Here is a 23,919-nt window from a genome sequence, read left to right on the forward strand (position 1 = left end):
TTTTTCTTTTAATTTTAGCTTCTAATGGATGAAAAAAATATGAGATTTACATTGTGTAAGGCCCAAATAGAACCATGGTGTATGTCTCGGTTTGCAAAGTTGATTTCATGAGTAATTATATTTCTGACATTTCCACAGTGTTTCCCTTTGCTGATGTTTGGACATTACTTGAGTAGGTTAATATTTGGGGGGGCAAGTGTCCTCCCCATATCTCCTCACTATATTGCGTTCCTGAGTTTGGAGGCTTCCCCCTGCTTTGATGCGGAGCAGGAGGGAGGGGCGCAGCAGGGAACATCTTTGGATAATCCAGTAGCTCTGTCAGTTAACCTGGCTCCCTCTCCGCCTCTATGGAGCAAATGCGGTGCACAAGAAGGTACACTTGCTGGCCAGGCAGCACTGCTGGGTGGACACCTTGTACCTGAAATGCACACCTACCTACCAGCAGAGCGAGCAGTGCTCTGTGTGCTGTATCTGTAGAAGGTCAAACTGGTTTTACTTTCAAGCCCTGAATTATGAAACGGTGTCGTGCACGTTTTGGAAAATCCTTTGGCAAGTGTTTTTCTAAAAGTACTAACTTGGGTTTTCATTTTTCATCTAGTCCCCGGGAGACTTTTCAACATCTTTTTCTAGTCTCTGCTGACTTCAGTATGAGCAAATAAAAAAGTTGTCAATTAATTTTTATGAAATAAAATACACTCCTCAAAATTGATAGCATTTTTTTTGCTTTTATCGGTACACTATAGTCTCACATCACAATGTAGATGATGTTGACAATGGCACACACGCACACAGCACTTGGTGCCCCCCACCTGTCTCCCCATTTCCCTCTCTCCCAATACCAAGTACCCAGACTAACAATGGAATGTTCACATGTATACACAGAGTTGATGGTAGTATTTCCATTAATGGACCTCAGTCTTCCTCCTCCCCTACCCTTCCTCCCTGGCTCCACTAAGGTTCCCTCCATTATCTGGAGTCCCTCTGGTATCCCAAATACTCCCTAGGCTCATGCATATTAGAGAAAACATATGTCTCTTCACTTTCTGTGCTTGGCTAATCTCACTTAACACAATGTTCTCCAGGTCTTTCCATCTTCTTGCAACTGTTATAATTTTGTTCTTCTTTATTGCTGAGTAGGATTCCATTGTATTTCCCATAATTTTGTAATTCATTGATCTGTTGATGGACACCTAGGTTGGTTCCATAGTTTGGCTATTGTGAATTGTGCTGCTATGAACATGGGTAAGTATGTATTACTGTAGTTCTCTGGTTTCAACTCCTTTGGAAAGATACCTAGTAGTGGTATGGCCGGATCATACAGTGGATCCATTCCCAGTTTGCTAAGGAATCTCCACATTGATCTCCATAACAGCTGAACTAGTTTGCACTCTCACCAACAGTGTCAAAGAGTTCCTATTTCCTCACATCCTTGCCAACAATTATTGTTATTTGACTTCTTTATGATTGCCATTCTGATTGGGGTTAGATGAATCTCATTTTAAAATACTCTGGCCTAGAGGTATACTGCTCTGCACCGTCCTCTGGGGTTTGAACATTAGTCAGCAAGGAGGAGCCAGGACTCAGAAAGGTACTGGTACCGGTATTGTGGAGCACTGACTTCAGAGACCTGACTTAGCCATATACAAGTGGTCTATTGGGGCTTGGCTGCCTATGGTCTCTCACCTGCCCTGGCCAATTATCCTCTCCTTACAGTCCCCACCACAACCTGCAATACCCCTCCTCATCTACAGCTTCTGGGCCTTTGGTCACATGACCCTCTCCCCTGTCTGAAAGCCCCATCTCCCACCTTGCTCCCCTCTTCCTAAACCTTACCTGGTCTTCGAGCCCCGGCTCTGATTCTGACTTCTCCGATTCTGCATTCCTTCTGATTCATCATAATCATCTCTGAAATACTGACAGTAATGATGACAGTTATCAGTTACTGAGCAGTCACTTCATACCAGACACTGCAGTAAGTGTGGTATGCAGTAAGCTATCCTCTCATTTAATCTTCCTAATAACCTTGCTATTAGAAAAACTCAGAGAATTTGTGTGTACTGGTTGTATCGGGCTCTTGAGTGACGGAGCTGGAACTCTGGTCTAATTTTTCTGGCTCTGAAGACCATGCTGCTCACTGTTCTCCAGTCTTCCCTCCTTAAGTGCTAATTATTTAAGTGTTTGAAGCTGAGGAAGCTAGATGGTGCCTCAAAGGTCATATTGTCCCATCCTCTTGTTTTACAGACAAGGAACCTAACACCCAAAAAAGGCAAAAGACTTAACCAAAGGTACTGCTGAAATGTTGGCAGAGAGTAGACAAGTGCCAGTCTTCATGGTTCCCTGATCTTTTTTATTGTTTTTATTTATAAAATAGAATTAATATAATATACCCTATTATATCTAAGGCACATTATTGGGCTGCTGCACCTTCTCTGAGTGCTTCTTTTATAAGTTTAAAATATACCAGGCAAGCCGGGCGTGGTGGCGCACGCTTGTAATCCCAGCATTCAGGGGAGGCTGAGACCAAGGATCGCGGTTAGCGGACAGCCGCAGCTACTTAGTGAGGCCCTCCTCAACTTACTGAGACCCTGTTTCAAAAATAAAGAATAAAAAATAGGGCAGAGGGTGTAGCTCAGAGGTCGAATGCCCCTGGGTTCCATCCCCAGAATTGCACACACACACAAAAAAGTTAAAATACACCAGTCAAACCTATTACAAAATTTTAATAAATGAAACAGCATAGGGTTAATTGGGCTGCCAGATTAACTCAAATTTTGTGGCAACTCATACTAAAACTTTCCTGACTATCGCTGGGTATATGTTAGAAATTTTTATAAAAATTTATAATAGTTTTGTAAATGCAATCAATCAAAAAGGTTGTACTTCGGTATAAATATTCTAAAAACTCTGGCCTAGTTATGTCTATTCATAGAAAATTGCACAACTAATACACCATGCATGTACACTCTGTGCTTAATAACAAGGCTCCATCAGATTTGCTACTGTCAGTATAATCTACACAAATATTAATGTGTAGCTTTACAAAGTTTAGGCTACTTACATGATTTAAACATTGCAAATGATTCAACTTGGTCTTGAAATTGCTCTGTTACCCTTCTTTAGGATTCTGGAGTAGTTTAATAGTATATTACAATGCAAGATAGATGTTAAAAATATTTTCCCATGGCAACAATTTACCTATGTGACTCAAGATAATCTTGATGCTGAGTAACCAAGATACTAAAATAACTTTACCATCAAACTTGGCATATCACTGCAGCTGTCATTTATTAACTCCAAATTTCAAATTTATCTGCCATCTAAATCTGTACCTTCAATATATTTATAATGGGAAGTTGGACTAGATTATTTCTAGTGTTAAATTTTTAATATTTGATGTTATGAATCTGCCAATCAAATTCATGCTCAGCAGGACATTTTTGCAGCTTGTTATCTATGATTTTCTTGAGCTTAATGTTAACTTCCCTTAAAATCCACTCAGTAAAATGTCTGACAAGTACATATTAGAAACATACTTCATTTTTTCTTGTAACTTCAAGTTTTGATTGGAATCATTTTTCTTTAATATTAAGGATTTAGGATGTTTTAGTGTAAGTCTGTTATCAGCTTTTCCTTAGAGTCTTTATCTCAATTTTTAAAGATACCTTGAGGATAAAATTCTAGGTTGCCAGTTATTTCTTTCAGAAATTTAAAGATATTCTACTGTCACCTGGATTTGTTTAAGAACCAGTTATCTTCTTATTATTTGAACATACGCAGTTTTCTTCTTTTGGCTGGTGTGTGTGTGTGTGTGTGTGTGTGTGTGTGTGTGTGTGTGTGTGTGTGTTTTACTGGGAATTGGACCCAGGAGCATTCTACTTCTGAGCTATACCCCTAGCCCTTTTTTTTGAAACAGGGTCTCACTAAGTTGCTGAGTCTGGCCATGAACCTGCGATCCTCCGGTCTCAGCCTCCTAAATAGGGGATTACAAGCCTGCACCACACCAGGCTCTCTTCTGCTGTTTTTAAGATTTTCTCTTTATGATTTTCAGTGTCTTAATATTACGTGTTTAAAAGTCATTTGTTGCCAGGCGTGGTGGCGCATGCTTGTAATCCCCGCTCTCGGGAGGCGGAGACAGGAGGATCGCGCAGGTTCGAAGCCAGCCGTGCTGGCATAAGAGACCCTGTTTCAAAAATATATAAAAAAATAGGTCTGGGAGTGTAGCCCGGAGAACCCCAGTACCACCAAAAATAAATAAATAAATAAATAAATAAATAAATAAATAAATGTCATTTGTTTTGAATTTCTGTGGATTGGGGTTTGAGGAGCTTCGTGAATTTGTGGGTTTTGAAAAATTCTAAACATATTTTCCAGAATTTCATCTGTCCATTCTCTCTCTGGAGGCCCCAACTACTCATATTAGATCTTTTTAGTGAGTGTTTATGTTCATTTTCTTTGTGTGCATGTGTTATTATTTATTTTTTTGTTACTGGGGATGGAACCCAGAGGCATTCTACTTCCAAGCAAACCCTATTTTATTTTTTTCTTTTTGAAAAAAAGTTATCACTAAATTGCAGAGAACTTAAGTTGCTGAGGCTAATCTTGAACCTGTGATCCTCCTGTTTCAGCCTCCCAAATACTGGGATTAAAAGCATTCATTACCACACCCAGTGGTTTTTTTTTTAATTTTTCTGCTTCATTTTGGATTCCTTCCTTCCTTCCTTCCTTCCTTCCTTCCCTTTTTCTTTTTTCTCCGTACTGTGGCTGTAACCCTCTGGGCTACACCCCCCAGCCTTTTTTTTTTGTGGTGCTAGGGATGAAACCCAGAAGCTTTCTACCTTTGGGATATACTCCCAGACCTATTTTATATTTTATCTGGAAACAGGGTCTCACTAAGTTGCAGAGAGCCTCACTAAGTAGCTGAGACTGGCTTCCAACCTGTGCGATCCTCCTGTCTCAGCCTCCCAAGCGCTGGGATTACAAGCGTGCGCTACCATGCCTGGCTTTTTTTTTTATGTTTGAAACAGAGTCTCACTGAGTTGCAAAGGGCCTAAGTAGTAGCTGAGGCTATCTGCAAACCGCACTCCTCTTTTCTGTTTCCAAATGCTGAGATTACAAGCCTGGGCCACCATGCCCGGTCAGTTTGGATATTTTTCTATGGACCTGCATTCTAGTTTACTAAATTTATCTTCTAGTCTATCTAATCAATTTTAAAGCTATTAAGTACTTAAGTCTATATACTGTTTGGCTTTTAGAATTTCCTTTTGATTTTAAAGAGATTTCAATTCTCTAGTGAAATCCTCTACTTTTAAAATCTAGTGTTTGAATATATTAATCAGTTACCTTAAAGTCCTTGTCTAACTAAATATCTTGCTCACCTGCTTACCACCCCCGCTGTTTTTTGGTTCCACGGTTGTCTTCTGGCTTTTTTTTAATTGAATGCTGAACATTGTGATCAGGTGGGTTTTTTTTTTTCCTAATTGAATGCTGATCAGGTTTTTTTTTTTTTTTCTTTCTCTTTTTTTCTTTTTCTTTTCCCTCCAGAGAGGACCTACTTTCCTCTGAGAAGCAGGTTTGGGGCTGATGATCTTAATTCAATCATGGACCAAGCTGAGGTTGAGCTGGATTACTGTGTGGGTAAGGCACAGAGTGCCTCTATTTAGCCTGTTCCTGTCATAGCCCTCCACATCTTCCACCTATGAGTCTGTTTCCAGGGCACCTCCCCATGGTAGGTCCTGAACTTTACTACTGGTATCTTCAGCACAATGGGAAGTTTTCATTGAACTTGAAAAAGTTTGTGCTAAAATTTACCATTTATTTTGTTAGAAAGGCTTTCATCATGGCTTCTTAGCCTCCCACCCTCTAGAACTTCAAATTCTGACAAACATCATGAGGGAAAAATTATGAATAAGACCTTCCAGGTCTCCAACTTTGCCACTCTAGCATGTGAGACTACCAGGATTTTTCTTGAGGTCTCAGCCTTCCGGTAGCCACCCTTTGGACGGTGAAGCCTAGCCTAGCTCAGTCTCCTATCCCCAGAGGAAAAAGGCAGACGTTACGTTAGTTCGCTTCTTGGAGGCTTCTTCCTTATCCATAATCTTAGTACCTTTTAGTTGTTGTTTGACATTTTTCTATTGCATTCAGAGCTGTTTTTTTTTTTTTTATATATAACTTACCTGGCATCTGGCTTCTCTCTAGTTGTTGAAAGAAGTATTGGTTTGCAACAACTCAGTTTATCCTACTTGGAAACCTGAATATCCTTCTCTGATTAGAGGTTTTCCCTCGCTAGACTACATTTCAATTTCCCTAAGAATTACTGACTTAGGTTGTGAAAATATTTGTCTGGATCATTGGAAATCCATTTCCTTCAAATTTTGAGCCCACTTTTCCTCTCAAATATCTTATCAAAATACATTAGTGCTCTAAGCTTGTTGAGTTTCATCTTTTGTTGTGCCAATCTTTGGTGGAAATACTAACAATGAATGGGTCGAGAGTCAGTAAGCATGAATAAATGAGTATCTGAGTACATAAATGGTAAGAAGTATAAATAGAGGGGGAAGAGTAAAGCAAATCTCTAAGTGGGTAACATGTTGGGCAACTATCTACTATGTAATTGTTCCTGAATTCTTCCTGAAATTTTTTCAAAGTCCAATTTGGAATTATACATTCATTTTAATTTTTAAAAGCATTACAGCTATTACTGGCGTGCAGGACAGGGGTCCCTCCTCATTAGCAGTGGGGGACCTAGTCCAGTTCTTGATTCTTACTCTTTAAGGTCCCTTCTTACCACTTCATGTCTTTTCCATTTCACTTGTCACCACCTTGACCTCGGTGCTCTTTGAACTTGGAATATAATTGATTACTAAACTCTTTGCTTGAGTTTAATAGATTACTCTTATCCTGGACACTATACCCAACCCACATTTTCTATATTTCTATTTTCTATATTTCTGGCTTGACGAGTCTGTCTAAATCAGTGCATTACTACCTGGCTCTAAATATTTTAGGCCAGGAGAAACTTGAAGCTTTAAACATTTTGTTAGTCTTCCCTGCTGTTACAGTATTCTGTGTGTGTGTGTGTGTGTGTGTGTGTGTGTGTGTGTGTGTGTGTGTGTTACTGAGGATGGAACCCAGGGGCATTCTACCTTTGAGCTACACCCCCGGGCCTATTTTTTAGTCTTTATATTTTTTGAAACAGGGTCTCACTGGGTTGCGAGGGGCCTCGCTAAGTAGCTGAGGCTGTCTGCGAACTGCAATGCGATGCTCAGGTCTCCACCTCTCGAATTCTGGGATTACAAGTATGTGACACCACACCTGGCTCAGTATTATTTCTTAATGTTCCTTATACTAATGACTTGGAAACTTGTTAAAAATACAAATGCTCAGATTATACTTGAATCAAGATTTCCACAGGAGGGGTCGGTGAGTCTCTACTTACTGACCATCTGGGCAATTCTTATGATTAGACTTGTGGCCCTCGTACTGGTAGCATTGACACCATCTAGGACATGTGAAAAATGTAAATGTTAGGGCCTCAGACCCATGGAAACAAAGACTTGGAGGTGGGGCCTAGTAACCTGTGGCTGAGTAAGACTTCTAGGTGATTCTGATATTTAATTGGTCTGGGGTACAGAAAGCATTTGACTGGGACATCAAGAATGACAAAGGTGACATAAGACATAACCTGCCATCCATAATTCATTTCACAATTTTGTATTTATTTATATTTACCAGTTTGATTAAAAATAGGTCATTTCTGGGCATGGTGCCTCATGCTTGTAATCCCAGCATTCAGGAGGCAGAAACTGGAGGATTGCCTCAGCTATTTAGGGAGGCCATTTGCAACTCAATGAGACCCTGTTTCAAAAATAAAAAGACCTAAAATAGGGCTGGGGGCGTAGCTCAGAGGTACAATGCCCCTGGGTTCTATTCCCAGTACTGGGGGGAAAAAATTAGGTCATTAAAACCTCACTGTCTACTGAGGTTTTTTCCCAAGACTTTGTTTGAATAAAGGGATCTGTTACTAAAGGTATGAAGGTGTGAAAAAACCAGGGATATAAAGATTCAAGCTTTTTTTTTTTGGTGGTACTGGAGACTGAACTCAGGGACATTCGATCTCCAAGCTGTATGTCCAGCCCTATTTTTATTTTTTTGTGGGTCTGGGGTTGGAACCCAGGGACATTCGACCTCTGAGCTACACCCCCGGCCATATTTTTTATTCTAGATTTTGAAACAGGGTCTCACTAAGTTGCAGAGAGCCTCACTAAGTAGCTGAGGTTGTCCGCGAACCATGATCCTCTGGTATTAGCCTCCTGAATGCTGGGATTGCAAGCGTACGCCACCATGCCTTGCCTTATTATTATTCTTTATTTTGAAACAGGGTCTAAGTTGCTTGCAGAGGGCCTCATGAGGTTGCTGAGGCTGGCATTAAACCTGTGATCCTCCTGTCTTAGCCTCCCAAATATTGGGATTACAAATGTGTACCACCAGGCCTGCTAAGATTCAAATTCTAAGCTCAGTCTTATATTCAAGACACAAGCTTCCTGCCTTTCTCTTTATTTTTTTGGTACTGGGGATGAAACCCAGGGGCATTCTACTCCCGAGCTATACCTCTAGCCCTTTTGTTTTGAAACAGTGTCTCCTTATGTTGCTCAGAGCCTTGCTAAGTTGCTGAGACTGGCCTTGAACTGGCAACCCTCCTTTCTCAGCCTCCCAAGTACAGGAATTACAGGCATGCACCACCATGCCCAGCTCTGCTTCTTCTAATGCCCTGTAGAGCCTTGACGTAACTTAGGGGAAAATAATACCAAGCTGAGATTCTAGGTATATTACATTCTAGTTCCGGCCCTTTAGGCCTGTGGCAAACACTACTTTTGGGGGCATCTGGTCACTCATTCATTATAGTGAGAGGCTAGAACTAAATTATTACCAAGGTCCCTGAAGACTCAGTTTAGCAGTGCCATAATCAGATCAGTTTCCAAACTTAGATGGCCTTGTCTTTCTGTTTCTCTAGGTAAATTTATCCTAAGTCACAGTTTGGGTTCTAGTCATCCTTTGGCATTCAACCTAAACTCCTTTGACCTCATATACATCTTTTTATGTCTATGTCTGGGGAATAGAATCTCACATTTTCTCCCCTTTTCTTTTTGTGGTACTAGGAATTGAACCCAGGGGCATTCAATTACCTGAGTTTCATTCCCAGGTTTTATTTTTAAATAGCGTCTCACTAAGTTGTCAAGTCTCACTACTGAGGCTGTCCTTGAATGTGTGATCCTCCTGTCTCAGCCTCCTAAGTAACTGGGATTACAAGTGTGTGCTGCCATCTGGTTCACATATTTCCTTCTATCCTTAAATGACAGGCATTCATTATTTGTTGGTATTTTTATCTCAAGATCATGGATTCTTGCTTTTGCCATTTGTTGTTACAGTAACAGGTATGCTGAAAGCTTTTGGTCCAATGAGCTTTCATTGCTGCAAAAAAGGTACCCAACTCATCCTACTTACCCCAGAAATTTCAATGATTGCTTAATCCCTTAGTTTCCAACTGAGTATTTCTCTAAAAGTAGCTCTCTTCTGGCCTCTACTGGTGTTAACAGGAGACGACTGTTTTTATTAATTCTTTGCTTGATTGTGTGTGGAGATTCATAAGAAAACTGGGAATAGATCCACCATATGACCCAGCTCTACCACACCTGGGTATTTTTCCAAAGGGGTTGAATACAGAGAACTACAGCAACTTATGCATACCTATGTTCATAGCAGCACAATTCGTAATAGCCAAAATATGGAACCAACCCAGGCCTCCATCAACTGATGAATGGATTGCAAAACTTTGGAAAATATACACGATGGAATTCTATTCAGCCATAGAGAAGAACAAAATCATATCATTTGCAAGAAGATGGAAAGTCCTAGAGAACATTATGTTAAGTGAGATCAGCCAAGCACAGAAGAAGATACATATGTTCCCTTTAATATGCCCAAAGTAGGGAACATAGAGGATACTAGTGGGACTCCAGATAATGGAGGGGAAATACCAGCAAAGTTTGAATGGAAGGATAAAAGAGGAGGAATGCTGAACTTGTTTAATGAGGGTCTACATCCGAATATGTGTAAAATTATGAATGTGGCATGGTTACCCTGGAAAATAATTGGTGGGAGGGGTGAAGGGAAAATGGGGGGGGGGAGGGCACCAAGCATAGCTTAAATGTAAACCAAATATGTTCAATAAAAATTTGTAAAAAAATTAAGAACTAAAAGCATAAGAGCGCTTTAGCTTACTAAAGATCCATTTTAACAGCATCAATTTAACAAAGAGGAAAACTTTGACATGTCTCAAACTGCTAAGTATGTAGAGAACAAAAGGCTAAATGAAGAATGTGAGACAGACTTCAAATTTTTATCTATTCTTTGTGACACTGGGAAAATTGAACTCAGAGGCATCCTACCCAAGTTACAGCCCCAATCCTGTTTTATTTTGAAACAGGGTCTAAGGTGTGTGTTTGTGGTACTGGGGACTGAACCCAGAGGCATCCTACCTCTGAGCTCCACCCCAGCCCTATTGTTATTTCTGAAACTGGGTTCTGCTGGGTTGATGAGTCTCCCTACTTGCCGAGGCTGTCCTCGAACCTGTGATCCTCCTGTCTCAGCCTCCCAAGGACTGGGATTACAAGCATGCGCCACCACATCCAGGAGGTGTACTTCGAAGTTTTTTATTTTGAAAGAGGGTCTCATGAAGTAGACGAGGTTGGGCACAAACCTGTGACTCTATCTCAGCCTCCTAAGTACTGGCATTACAAGTATGTGCTACCACACTCAGCCCAATTTTATTTCTGAAGTGGCATTTTTCAAAACTAAATTCATGCTTGCTTTGTTAATGTGCCAGGGCCAATGGAGTAAGATCCTTGAGTATATTTCTTTAAGAGTGTGCTTCTTTGGAGAGAATGCTTCAATTTTTGCCTGAGTCTGACATGGCACTTACTATTGTGCTTGGTAAAGAGAAAGTGCTGAGTGTTTGTTAAATAAACAAATTAGGGTTGGTTGTGGTAGCATATGCCTGGAATCCCAATACTTGGGAAGCTGAGACAGGAGGATCCTTGAGGTTAGCTTCAGCAATTTAGTGAAATCTGGTTTCAATAGACAAAATTTAAAAAACAGTAAGTATTATTTGGTATACATACCACTACTCTTTCTGTAACTGGATTGGAATTAAAGACAATCTTTTGGAGAATCTTTATAGTCTTTCATAGTTACTGTTTAATATTGCCTAAGAATGCTCTGTAGAGCCAGGCGTAGTAGTGCACACTTGTAATCCCAGTACTTGGGAGGATCACAGGGTTGTGGCCAGCCTCATCTACTTAGGCCCTCCATAACTTAGTGAGACCCTGTTTCAAAGTAAAGAATAAAATAGGGCTGGGGATGTAGCTCGGAAGCAGAATGCCCCTGGGTTCAACCCCCAGTACTGCAAAAAAAATTAAAAAAAAAAAGAATATACTGTAGGTATTTTAAAATATATGTGTCAGATGCAGTTTAAACTGTGTTACTAATACATGAGACCTACCATCAGTAGACTTTCCAGTTGGACTTTGGGAATTTTTTTTTGCTGCATGAAAGGTTTTAGAGTATCTTTCTGTATTTTATTTGGCTTTTTTTCCTCCAGGTAACATGATGTCTTTTATATAAATTTGGGCAACCATGATTAATTCATTCAAATTGTAGCATCTACCACCTCAGATTTCAAATGGTTTAATTGGAGTATTTGTTTATCAAAGGCAGGGAAGGTGTTACTTAAGTGTTAAAGTGCTGAAATATAGGTTTTTCATGTTTCCAAAGTTTAAAGCACAGCTCTTAAACTTTAAAAGCGTACAGGCAGCCGGTTGTGGTGGCGCACGCTTGTAATCCCCGTGTTTGGGAGGCTGAGACAGGAGGACCACGCAGGTTCGAAGCCAGCCTCAGCTACTTAGTGAGGCTCTCAGCTACTTAGTGAGACCCTGTTTCCAAATAAAATATAAAATAGGTCTGGGAGTACAGCCCGGAGGTAGAAAGCCTCTGGGTTCCACCCCCAGTACCACACACACACACACAAAAAAAAATAAAAATAAAAATAAAAGCGTACAGGCAACCTGAAATAATATATAATTATACACAACCAGTGAATAACATATTTGAATGAATATAATATCTAACATGCGTATTATACAAATATATAAAGTCCTTTAATATACATTATTCTTTTGTGTGTGGTACTGGGATTGAACCTCTGAGCCTTACCCCCAGTCCTACTTTATTTTTTATTTTGAAAGAGGGTCTAGCCTGGTGTGGTGGTGTATACTTGTAATCCCCGCACTTGGGAGGTGAAGACAGGAGGATTGCGCAGGTTCCAAGCTAGCCTCGCTGGCTTAAGAGACCCTGTTTCCAAATAAAAATATAAAAACAGGTCTGGGAATGTAGCCCAGAGGTAGAAGGGTTTCCAGGAACCCCAGTACCACCAAAATAAATAAATAAATAAATAAATAAATAAATAAATAAATAAATAATTATAAAAAGAAAGAGGGTCTAAGTAATCGTGCACTGGCCTCAAATCTATGATCCTCCTGTCCCAGCCTCCCAAGTACTGGAATTACAGGCATGTACTATTGCATCTGGTTTACATCATCTTTTTAAAGAAAAGTTTGTGTGTGAAATGTGTCATAAAGTATCATTTGCATTTAAATGCATCCTTCTAAATTAAGTGGTTTAAAAAATGTCTATTTCTGGAGTGCAGGTATAGTTTAGTGTGACAGTGCTTGCCTAGCATGTATAAGATCCTGGGTTTGATCTCTATAACAGCAAGAAGAAAAAAAAAGAAAAGAAAAAGGTATGCATTTAATTATTCCATTTAAGAGTAGAAGATCTGGTCAAGAGCAAATAAAAAGGGAAAGACCTCCACCCCACAGGGTGCCTGAAGATAAAGTAAAAATGTTAGTTACAAACTGACTGGATGTCTGACATACTATTATTGGACAAACAATCTACTGCTCTCTGCTTAGGCTGCCTTTTAAAACAAAAAATCTGTGGGAAGTGTGTAGCTGGAAACACACATTCCATGGTGCCCTGTTCAAATCCACGTATCTCTCAAACTCCTGGTGTGTAGAGGCACTATACAATGGGGGATATATACTCTGGTTGGAGGCAGGCAACTGGGGTCTAGCTCTACCAACTATTAAAGATAATCATGTGACAATTTTGGCCACTGAGAAGTACGGAAAGTTACTGTAGGGAAAGTTACTGGGTAGGGCTTTCTGTAAAACTATTTGTTTTTTTTTTTTTTTTTTTTTTGCGGGTCTGGGAATGGAACCCAGGGGCATTCAACCTCCGAGCTACATCTCCTGCCCTATTTTTTATTCTTTATTTTGAAACTGGGTCTCACTGAGTTGCAAAGAGCCTCACTAAGTAGCTGAGGCTGTCTGCGAACCGCGATCCTCGGGTCTCAGCCTCCCAAATGCTGGGATTACAAGCGTGCACCACCACGCCCGGCTTTCTGTAAAACTATTTGAAGGGGAAAAAAACAAGAGCACACTCTCCCCCATTCCCTTTTTTGCAATGACCATGAAAATGGTTCAAGAGATGGCACAGCTACCTTACAGCCACAAGATGAATGCTCCACACCAAGGATAGAAGAGCGGAGATCTGGAGAAAAGCGGGTCCCAGACAACAGAGCTGTAACAGAAGCCTTGGAGTGCCATCTTACAGACTTTATGAAGTGACAAAAATAAAGCCAGTCATTTGCTGCTTAATATGCTGTATATGGATCCACATCTTGCAGTTTAACATTAAGTATTACGTAAGTTCAAAAGATTATTTGAGGACTGAAAGAGTAAAATCTGTGTTAAGAGCATAACACAGTTCTTGGCATGTAATAAGCAACCATAAATGGTTGTTGTTATTTCTGGGAGATTAGTTGACTGCCAGCAGAAAATGAAAATCAAACACAGGGAAAGAAAGAAAAGGAGAAAAGAGGTGAAGTGATGACACAGATGTAAAAACCTCAGAATCCTATTCAGAGCTGAACAACTGCGTAAGTACTCTGACACAGTGCTCAACATGCTAATCTCTCTTCCTGTGTCTTAGAGCACAAACTGATGCCATTTATTCACGAGAATCTTGATCAACAAGGGAGACTAAGCTGGGAGGCTGCGAAAGGAGGACTGCAGGTTCCAGCCAGCCTCCTAATGAGTGAGGCCTCCGTAACTTGGTGAGACCCTGTTTCAAAATAAAGAATAAAAAATAGGGCTGGGGGTGTAGCTCCGAGATAGAATGCCCTGTGTTCCATCCCCAGTACTGGATAAAAAAAAATCATGCAAAAAGACAAGGGTAAACAAAATGATGACACTAGAAAAGATGGCACAAACGTGGCCAGTTATCTTAACAACACAAACAGTATGTCCTAGGGTAACGGAAAACTGTTAGTTATTTTGAGGCCAAATTGAAAGTTCCTAAAATGAGTTAATCCAGAGAAATTAAACAACTGAATGTGAACACTTGGGCAAGAAGAATTATATAAAGTCAGCTTGAAAACTCTACTAGAAAAAAAAGGAACCATGACGAAAAGGAAACACGAGAAGAGCTGCAGGATTACGACCAGATCAGAGGACTTACAGCACACTGAGCGCTGTCACTTTGAGAGGAGGTTACTACAGACTAGGTGTCATTTCAAGTCACCAAAAGCACAAAGCTAACGGGTTAAGATTATTAAAATTCAGCCTTCTTAAAAGAGTCTTTGCCAGGCACACACTTGTAATCCCAGCACATGGGAGGCCGAGACAGGAGAATTCCATGTTTGAGGACAGCCTCAGCAAGTAGTGAGACTTTCATCAAACTAGTGAGACCCTGTTTCAAAAATAAAAATAAAAATTAGTCTGGGGGTGTAGCTTGGAGATAGAATGCCCCTAAGTTAAATCTCCAGTACCACAGGGGGAAAAAAAAGAGTCTTACACCAGGTGTGGTGGCACACACCTATAATCCTAGTTCTCAGGAGTCTGAGGACAAGAGAATCAGAAGTTCCAGGACAGCCTCAGTAATGTAGTGAGACTCTCAGCAAACTAGCAAGACCCTGTTTCAAAAAGAAACAACAAAAAAAGGATAGGGAATAGCTTGAAAACACACACACACACACACACACACACACATACACACACACACACACACACAGACAATGTAAGGCACAAGTATGACCTACTACAGAGCAACTGATTTTGAGAATGAAAATCGGTAATGATTAGCATGAAGTCATTACTGAATGTAAATATCAAGAAGATAGAATGAAAAGATTTGCAAAGAATAACAGACTACTACTACTACCATATTTTCAAAACTGTAATTACCAAAGTAAATAAACAACTCTTAAGTTAGAATGCAAAATGAAACACCTTATCATTTCAAGGTTGCAAAAGCAAGAAAATACAAACACATCCACATTTTAAATAGTTGCTTTTGTGGTAAGTAAATACCATTTAAAAACATTTTTAATAGAAAACTGATTTATAAGTGAATTTACAAAAGATCAAAAATCAACGTTTAATACCACCTGTAACTATAAATAACTGAAGGGAAAAAAACTATCCTGGTTTTGCTTCAACATCTATGTCTTCTGCTCCTTGCCTTTTGGAGAAAACATTGCATTGTACGGCTGCCGTCTTTTTGGACGAGGGCAGAGATCAAGATCTTCCTTAATGTAACCTAAAAAAGCAAATTATAAATTTAGATGATTCTATTTGTAACAGATATTTCTTTTGGTATACAAACAGTAAATATTTTTCCTAAGTTTATGATGTGGGAACAGGAAGATAATTTCAGATCATGCCCTATTCTGAGGCAGAGCAGACATTTATTTTATTTTTAATTTTTATGTAGATCATATTGCCAAAGGCATATATTCACACAGTGCTTGGTGCCCCCCTGCTTCCCCCTTTGATTCCCTCCCAACAATGAGTGTCCAGGTTGACCATACATTTACACTTAGACACATACACAAATGTAGCTCCTCCAGTTAATCAACCTCAGCCTTCTTCCTCTCCTACCCTTTCTTTCTAGCTTTGCTGAGGTTTCCCCTCCATTATCTGGAGTCCCTCTGGTATCCCAAATACTCCCTAGTTTAGGCATATTAGAGAAAACACATGTTCCTTCTCTTTCTGTGCTTGGCTGATCTCACTTAACACAATGTTCTCCAGGTCTTTCCATCTTCTTGCGAATGACATGATTTTGTTCTTCTTTATTGCTGAATAAAATTCCATTGTGTATAATTCCCATAATTTTGCAATCCATTCATCTATTGATGGAGACCTAGGTTGGTTCCATATTTTGGCCATTATGAACTGTGCTGCTATGAACATGGGTATGCATATGTTACTGTAGTTCTCGGATTTCAACCCCTTTGGAAAGATACCCAGGAGTGGTAAAGCCGGATCATATGGTGGGTCCATTTCCAGTTTTCTAAGGAATTGCCACACTAATCTCCATAATGGCTGAACTAGTTTGCACTCCCACAAAGACTTAAAACAGGCAGCTTCTCACAGGGCCAGACTCTCATCCTCTGCTGGGTCGACATGGCAACAAGATACAAAAGTGACAGGCCTTGAAGCTTCAAGGGGACTAAAAGACACCATATATCTTCTCAGTCGCTAAACCCTGATTTGAGATGTCAGACTGGCTGTTCCTTGTACAAAGAAAGCAAGAATGCAAAAATAGAGCTCCTTTTTCTGCACCTGGGCAGAAATATTATATGCTGTGACTCGGCCTTGGAGGGCAGGATGGGCTGTCTGCACCTGCATTTGTGGGAAAAGTGAGCCCCTACCCCATCGGCATAGCAACCGAGATAAGGAAGGCAGCAGAAACCCTATTTAAGATCAGAGTTTTCAGGATTCTGAGCTCTCCATCACGACCCTTCTCTGGAGTGGCACTCTCTCCCCCTCCTATCCATCTATCCATCCATTGTTATTTCTATATGGGCTGAGGAACAGAAGCCACCACGACTAATGAACCTGACAGTCTACACAGTTCTTCTGACTTGTGGCTGTGTAACAGTAATGGCACTTAGCATGTTTCCTCGTCTATAGTAAAAAAGACGCAGGAAAGTGGAATAACTTGTTCAAGTCCAAAACGCTAGGAAGTGGAAAGGTTGGAACCTTGTGAGGTTCTAACTGCAGAACTAGAGAGGATCTCTTACTCTTTTCTATTCTGCCTCTCATAAGTTATAGATGGGGACCAACTGCTAAACAAGAATTCTACTTTTTTGTGTGTGTGGCATTGGGGATTGAACCCTGGGGTATTCTATCTCTAAGCCACATCTCCAGCCCTATTTTAGTTTTACTTGGAAACAGGGTCTCACTAGATTGATGAGAGTCTCACCACTGTTGAGGCTGTCCTCAAACCTGCAATCCTCTTGTCTTAGCCTCTCAAGTACTGGGATAACAGGGATGTGTCACCATGCCCAGTATGAATGCTTATTTTGATGAATAATTGCAGGTTCCTATTAAAAAGATTTATTTTTTGCAGTAGCTGTTTTACTGGATGACATACTTCTATACTTTTCAGACTGTTAAGATTCTCCCAAGGTGTTTCTACTGATATAATTTCCAGGGGAGGACAAGGCTCTGTCATACCTCTGGGCCTTTACTAGGGGTAAAAACAGGCTCTAGCCAGACTATCTGCTTCTATGTGGTGACCCAGTGGAGAGATGTCATGTCAGAGGGAATTTAATCTGACTTGTTATCGGGAAGAGTAAAAATATGATTAATAGCTACCCAAGGCTTTTTTTTGAAAAACTATCATACACTTAAATATGTAAAGTTGGGTGTGATAGCATGAAGCTATAATCTCAGTACTCGGGAGGCTGAGATAGGAGGGTCACAGGTTTGAGACAAGCCTCAGCAACTTAGGGAAACCCTGTCTAAGATGAAAAATTAAAGAAGGGCTGGGGCGAAGCTCAGAGGTAGAATGTTTCTGGGTTCAATTTCCAGTAAACCCCCCCCCCCAAAAAAAAAGGAAGAAGAAGAAAAAAACCTGAAGAGGAAAGTTTACCCCTTACTGCTAGTCAAATATCTGGGCCCAGGACTCTTAAGAATAGCATAACGGGCAAGGCTGAGCTGAAATTCTAGGTGATAATCCTACCAGGTAATGTTTACTCAGCACTGCTATATGTTCTTTTACAGGTAAAACCTTTAGATGTTTATCTATAACTTATAGGTCTAAGACCTGAAAGCTACCATTAATTAAATCTATAATAAATCTGAAGGTCAAATTATACATACTCTAAACATAGTCATATGTCAAAATACATATCACATTTTCATAAAATTCAATAATTAAAGCCACAAGATTTAGCCTGTAACCATGAAAACAATAATCATGTTGAAAACAATGAAATATACTATAGAGTTCAGATAAAATTCTACTTAGCTAATAAATTCTGTCTCTTATGGCTTTTTAGTAAACAGTTTTTTCACTGAAATATACTTAGAACACAATACACTGCAGTAAGGTGAATATTCTGTAAGTTTTAGGATGATTCTGAATTAAAATATTTTCATAAGGCATAAGAGTACATTCTCTTATTAAAAATGTCTAAATGTGCAAATACTCCTTCAATAGCAAATGAGTTTTGAAGTATATGTGCCCCCAAAAAGTCTAAGAATGCAGTAATGTGGGAAATAAAATTTTGAATTAAAGAGGTACCTTCAGGACATACGTTTTCTCTAATATGCCCAAACTAGGGAGTATTAGGGATACCAGAGGAATTCCAGATAATGGAGGGGAAACCTCACAAAGCTAGAAAGGAAGGGTAGGAGAGGAAGAAGGCTGAGGTTAATTAATGGAGGAGCTACATTCAAATATGTGTGTAACTGTGAATGTAGCATGGTCAACCTGGACACTCATTGTTGGAAAGTGGGGGGGGGGCACCAAACACTGTGTGAATGTATACCATTTTCAATGTGATCCACATTAATACTCTAATAAATTCCCTGAAATACTTTCACGAGTTTGTGAATGGATGCTGCTTATATGAATAGCTTTTTTAAGGTTAAAAGCTCTTGTTAAACCAATCATTTCAATAACAGAGTTCAGACCTTAATGACTCTGAATGATTATACTGCCCAAATACAGTCATGTATACCTTAATGACAAGGTCATGTTTTGAAAAATACATTAGACAACTTTGTAATGTGGACACCATAGAGCATATATATACAAATTAAGATGAGAACCATAATACTGGGCCATATAATCTTAAGTAACCACTGTTAGGTATGTGACTCATGGCTGACTGAAATGTTATGGAATATGTGATGGTACTGAAAATGACCAGATCGATAGTCCTTGCCTAAGTGCAGAATGAGAGTATGTAGCTGAGTGTGGTGGCACACGCTTGTAACCCCAGCATTTGGGAAACTGAAACAGGAGGATCCGCGGTTCGAGGACAGCCTTGGCTAAAACTTAGTGAGGCCCTTTGCAACTCAGTGAGACCCTGTTTCAAAATAAAGAATAAAAAAGGGGGCTGGAGTGTATCTTGGAGGTAGAATGTCCCTGAATTCCATCCCCAGTACCACAAAAAAAAAAAAAAAAAAAAGGAAAAGCTGAGTGTATTCTCAATTATATTAAATAGAAGTACCCTGAAGGAGACAGCCAGCTATATGTAAACAATTTAACATCCTTTTTTTCTTTATTTAGATAATGGTTTATAAATATGCAGCATTCTGGATAAGTGAAGTTTTAAAATCTAAACTTTATAGTAGCAGTAGATTTATTTATTTTTTATTTATTTTTTGGTGATACTGGGGGTGGAACTCAGGGGCTTTTCTATCTATGGGTTATACTCCAGAACTATTTTTTATGCTTTATTTGGAAACAGGGTCTCACTAAGTTGCAGAGGGCCTCACTAAGTAGCTGAGGCTGTCTGCAAACCGTAATCCTCTGGTCTCAGCTTCCCGAATGCTGGGATTACAAGCATGCGCCAACATAACTGTGCAGCTAACTTCTGCAAAGTCAATCATTCTGGTGATACAATGATAGGAGATATTGCTTTCTGAAATTTGAATGACAAGCCATGATGATACTTATGTAATCTCAATAAAGTGATTATAAATAATGTCTGAGCCCAATTAAACTATCAGAAGAGTTTACTTTAGGAATTTATGAAATTATCTTTAGGAATTTCTTTTTATGTCAATAGAACCAGCAGCCAACTTGCAGCAGAATCATGGAGATAAAAGGTTAACCCAGGCTTGGGTATATACAGTATGAAAAATTAATTCTACAGTGTTACAATTTATACTCTCACCTCTTTCCATACAAGTTTGTGTGGAAGGAAACCCAACCTCCCAGAAATTCTCTGGTGTGTTTGGTGGAATGTAGCGAAATCGGTGTCTTGAGCAGGAAGCCAACTTCTTTTCTCTTTCTTCTGCTGGCATATCTGCATAATACTAATAATAAAAATTGAAAAGTTTTCCACTTAGATATAAGTCATGTTTATTGATTATAAACTAGAAGCTAAATAAGTCATTTATTTCAACATTCAGCATTCTAAGGAAACTTACTACTCACTGATAACAGTAATTAAATTTACAGATAGTATTATTAATAGTAATCAGTGTTGATAAATAAAAATTCTGTGAAATTTTTGCTTCACTAAAGAGAAAGTGAGCTTGTATCATAATGTAAATGAACATACTGTCTCCTTCATTAATAAAGGCAATGGAAAGCCAAATGCTAGCTTAACTTTATAGTCTACTTAGTGACATAGTTGATTTATATACCAGTACAAACTCATTTTTGACCCATCAATAACAACATTCAGAGGTCTGCAATTTTTCAACTCGTACTTGAATGTAATATGTATATTTCAAAGTAGTTTTTTGCCTCTAGAAAATTTTTAAATAAAAATTTATACTTTGATCTTAAAGGATTCATGGCTTCCCTTTTAAAGTTGTATTTTTCAATTAGGATCAAAGGCACACTATTTTTTGCAACTGTTATCATAAAGAATTTAAACTTCATAGAAACATGGATAAAAACTGTATGTAAAAATTGTACAGGTCTCTAAGAAATCAAAGCAGTGATATATTCATAGCTTAAGAGAATACAGATGATAAGGTCACATAATTCTGGCAATTTCTTTATTTTATTTTATTTTATTGTGGTACCGAGGATTGAACCCAGGAGTATTTTATCTCCAAGCTATACCCCCAGCCCTGTTTTTTATTCTTTGTTTTGGCGGTACTGGGGATGAAACTCAGGGGCATTCTACCTCAGAGTTACACCCCCTGCCTTTTTTTTTTTTTTTGTATTCTTTATTTTGAAACAGGGTCTCACTGAATTGCAAAGGGCCTCACTAGGTAGCTGAGGCTGTCTGCAAACCATGATCCTCCTGTTTTGGCCTCCTCAATGCTGGGATTATAAGCGTGCATCACCACGCCCAACTTATTCTTTATTTTGATACAGGGTCTCAGTAAGTTGCAGAGGACCTCACTAAATAGCTGAGGCTAGCTGTGAACCCGCAATCCTCCTGTCTCAGCCTTCCAAGTACTAAGATTACAAGAGTGCGCCACTACACCCGGCTCAATTTCTTCATTTTAAACGTGAAGAGATCAATATCAAACTAATAATTTGCCAAAAACATCAACTACTAGAAGTGACAGATTTGGGACTAGAATTTAAATTTGAAGTAGAGATTTCTTTTTCTTTCTTTTCTTTTTTTTTTTCGGGTCTGGGGATGGAACCCAGGGGCATTTGACCTCCGAGCTACACCCCCTGCCCTATTTTTTATTCTTTATTTTGAAACCAGGTCTCACTGTGTTGCAGAGGGCCTTACTAAGTAGCTGAGGCTGTCCGCAAACCGCAATCCTCCGGTCTCAGCCTCCCGAATGCTGGGATTACAAGCGTGCGCCACCATGCCCGGCGTTCTTTTTCTTTCTTTTATTTTTTTGGTACTGGACATAGAACCCAGGCACATTCTACCTCAGAGCTATACCCTCGGCCCTTTTTATTTATTGTTTTAATTAAAAAAGTTTTTTTTTTTTGTGTGTGTGTGTGTGTATGTGTGGCAGTGGGGATGGGGGTCAGGGGTATTCTACCTCCAAACCACAACCACAGCCCTACTTTATTTTTATTTGGAAACAGGGTCTTGTTAGTTTGATGAGTCTCAGAATTTGCTGAGACAGTCCTTAAACCTGAAATCTTCCTGTCTCAGCCTCCCAGGTACTAGGATTATAAGCGTGCACCACTACATCTGGTTCTATTTTTTTTTTTTTTTTAAATTCAGAAACAGGGGTTGCTGAGGCTTTTCTCAAACCTGTGATCCTCCTTGTCTTAGCCTCCTAAATACTGGGACTATAGACGTGCACCACCATGCCTGGCTTAAAGATTTTTGATACATTTAAATTTTACATAGATTAAAGGTTTTCAGAGAATCTGTAAAACATTATTTTTTGGGTATCTTTTTCCTCATTCTCAATGCCCTAATGGTAAACTTTTATATCTTAGTCTGGGATTTGGGATGGGATGATCTTAGACAATCAAAATTTTTTTTTTTTTTTTTTGCGGGTCTGGGGATGGAACCCAGGGGCACTTGACCTCCGAGCTACACCCCCTGCCCTATTTTTTATTCTTTATTTTGAAACTGGGTCTCACTGAGTTGCAGAGGGCCTCACTAAGTAGCTGAGGCTGTCTGCAAACCGCGATCCTCCGGTCTCAGCCTCCTGAATGCTGGGATTACAAGCGTGTGCCCAGCTGACAATCAAATTTTATTAGAAAAATCATTGCCACTAAACTAATGGGTATTTGAGAAACTATAGTGCTAGAGCAGTTGTAACGCAGCAAGCATGTCAGAGTGTGTGTATAACACATGGTCAGAGGAGGTGGGCTGACAGTTTGCTGTCTTTGTTAAGGACTCTGGGTTCTAGTTCTTAGTCAGCTGAGAAGACACCAAAAGGTCTTAGGCAGAGGAATAACATAATTTAACTTTTACTCTAAAAATATCATTAGGATACACACATATACACACTCATTCATTGCTGTGTTGAAACTACATTGTGAAGACTTACTGGAAGGAAAAGAAGAATGGAGATGCAGGTATTTTTGGGACTCTTCTTTCTGCTTAATTTTGGTGTGACTCTAAAACTGCTCAAAAAGTAAAGTTTATTTAAAAAAATTAAAAATTAAAAGACAAGGAGAAGACTTGGTCCAGAGCATTGGTAGTAGAAATAATGAGTGGGTAAAAATGGAATATGTTTTCAAGGTAAAATCAACATGTGCAAGAAAAGAGAAGGAAAAAAAATACAAGATTTTTTGTTTAAACAACTATAAAAATGAATATGGCCAGATTTGGTGGCGCACACCTATAACCCCAGTACTTGGGAGGCTGAGAATGGAGGATCGCAGATTTGAAACCAGCTTCAAGAATTTAGTGAGACCCTATTTCAAAATAAAAAATAAAAAATGGGTAGGGCTGTAGCTCAGAAGTAGAATACCTCTGAGTTTGATCTCCAGTACTAGAAAAAAGAAAAAAGACTATACAGAAGACTCAGTAGTGAGGGATGTAGAATTTTTATATTTGCTTTTGGACATGTGAAACTTGAGATCATTATCACACAGCCACTAGCATATTACACATTCCACAGGTGAAGCAGGAAATGGGATAGTTTAGTAACTATAAGTATATAGACAGTATTTAATTATACGGGACCAGCACTTTCACATCTTGTCTAAAGTAACAGGGAATGATTCACTTTCCTACTGTAACTAAAAATCTATATAAAAGGTATGAAACAATGATTTTCAAAGATTGAACAATAGTGCTGAAAATAACTAAGAAGGAAAGCAAATTAACAGTGTTTCTAGCACAAGAGTTCCTTTTTAAATAGTGGATTAGTTCTAGATCATAACAGGTTA

At 39.3% G+C, this 23,919-nt stretch overlaps 1 protein-coding gene across 2 annotated transcripts in view; it reads right to left on the reverse strand.

Moving 5' to 3' along the window:
* Nucleotides 1-15,616: 15,616 nt before the first annotated feature.
* RBBP8 (RB binding protein 8, endonuclease) overlaps nt 15,617-23,919 on the reverse strand; it is a gene marked incomplete at both ends in the record, with an annotated part of 100,013 nt that continues 91,710 nt past the window's right edge. For both annotated transcript variants that reach the window (XM_080714418.1, XM_080714417.1), the window contains 2 exons: nt 15,617-15,714; nt 20,312-20,453. In XM_080714418.1, the coding sequence (XP_080570544.1) occupies nt 15,617-15,714; nt 20,312-20,453 (240 nt within the window). The remainder of the gene's footprint in view (nt 15,715-20,311; nt 20,454-23,919) is intronic.

This window comes from Muscardinus avellanarius (assembly GCF_963383645.1).
Source record: "Muscardinus avellanarius genome assembly, chromosome: 17".
Lineage (NCBI taxonomy): Eukaryota > Metazoa > Chordata > Mammalia > Rodentia > Gliridae > Muscardinus > Muscardinus avellanarius.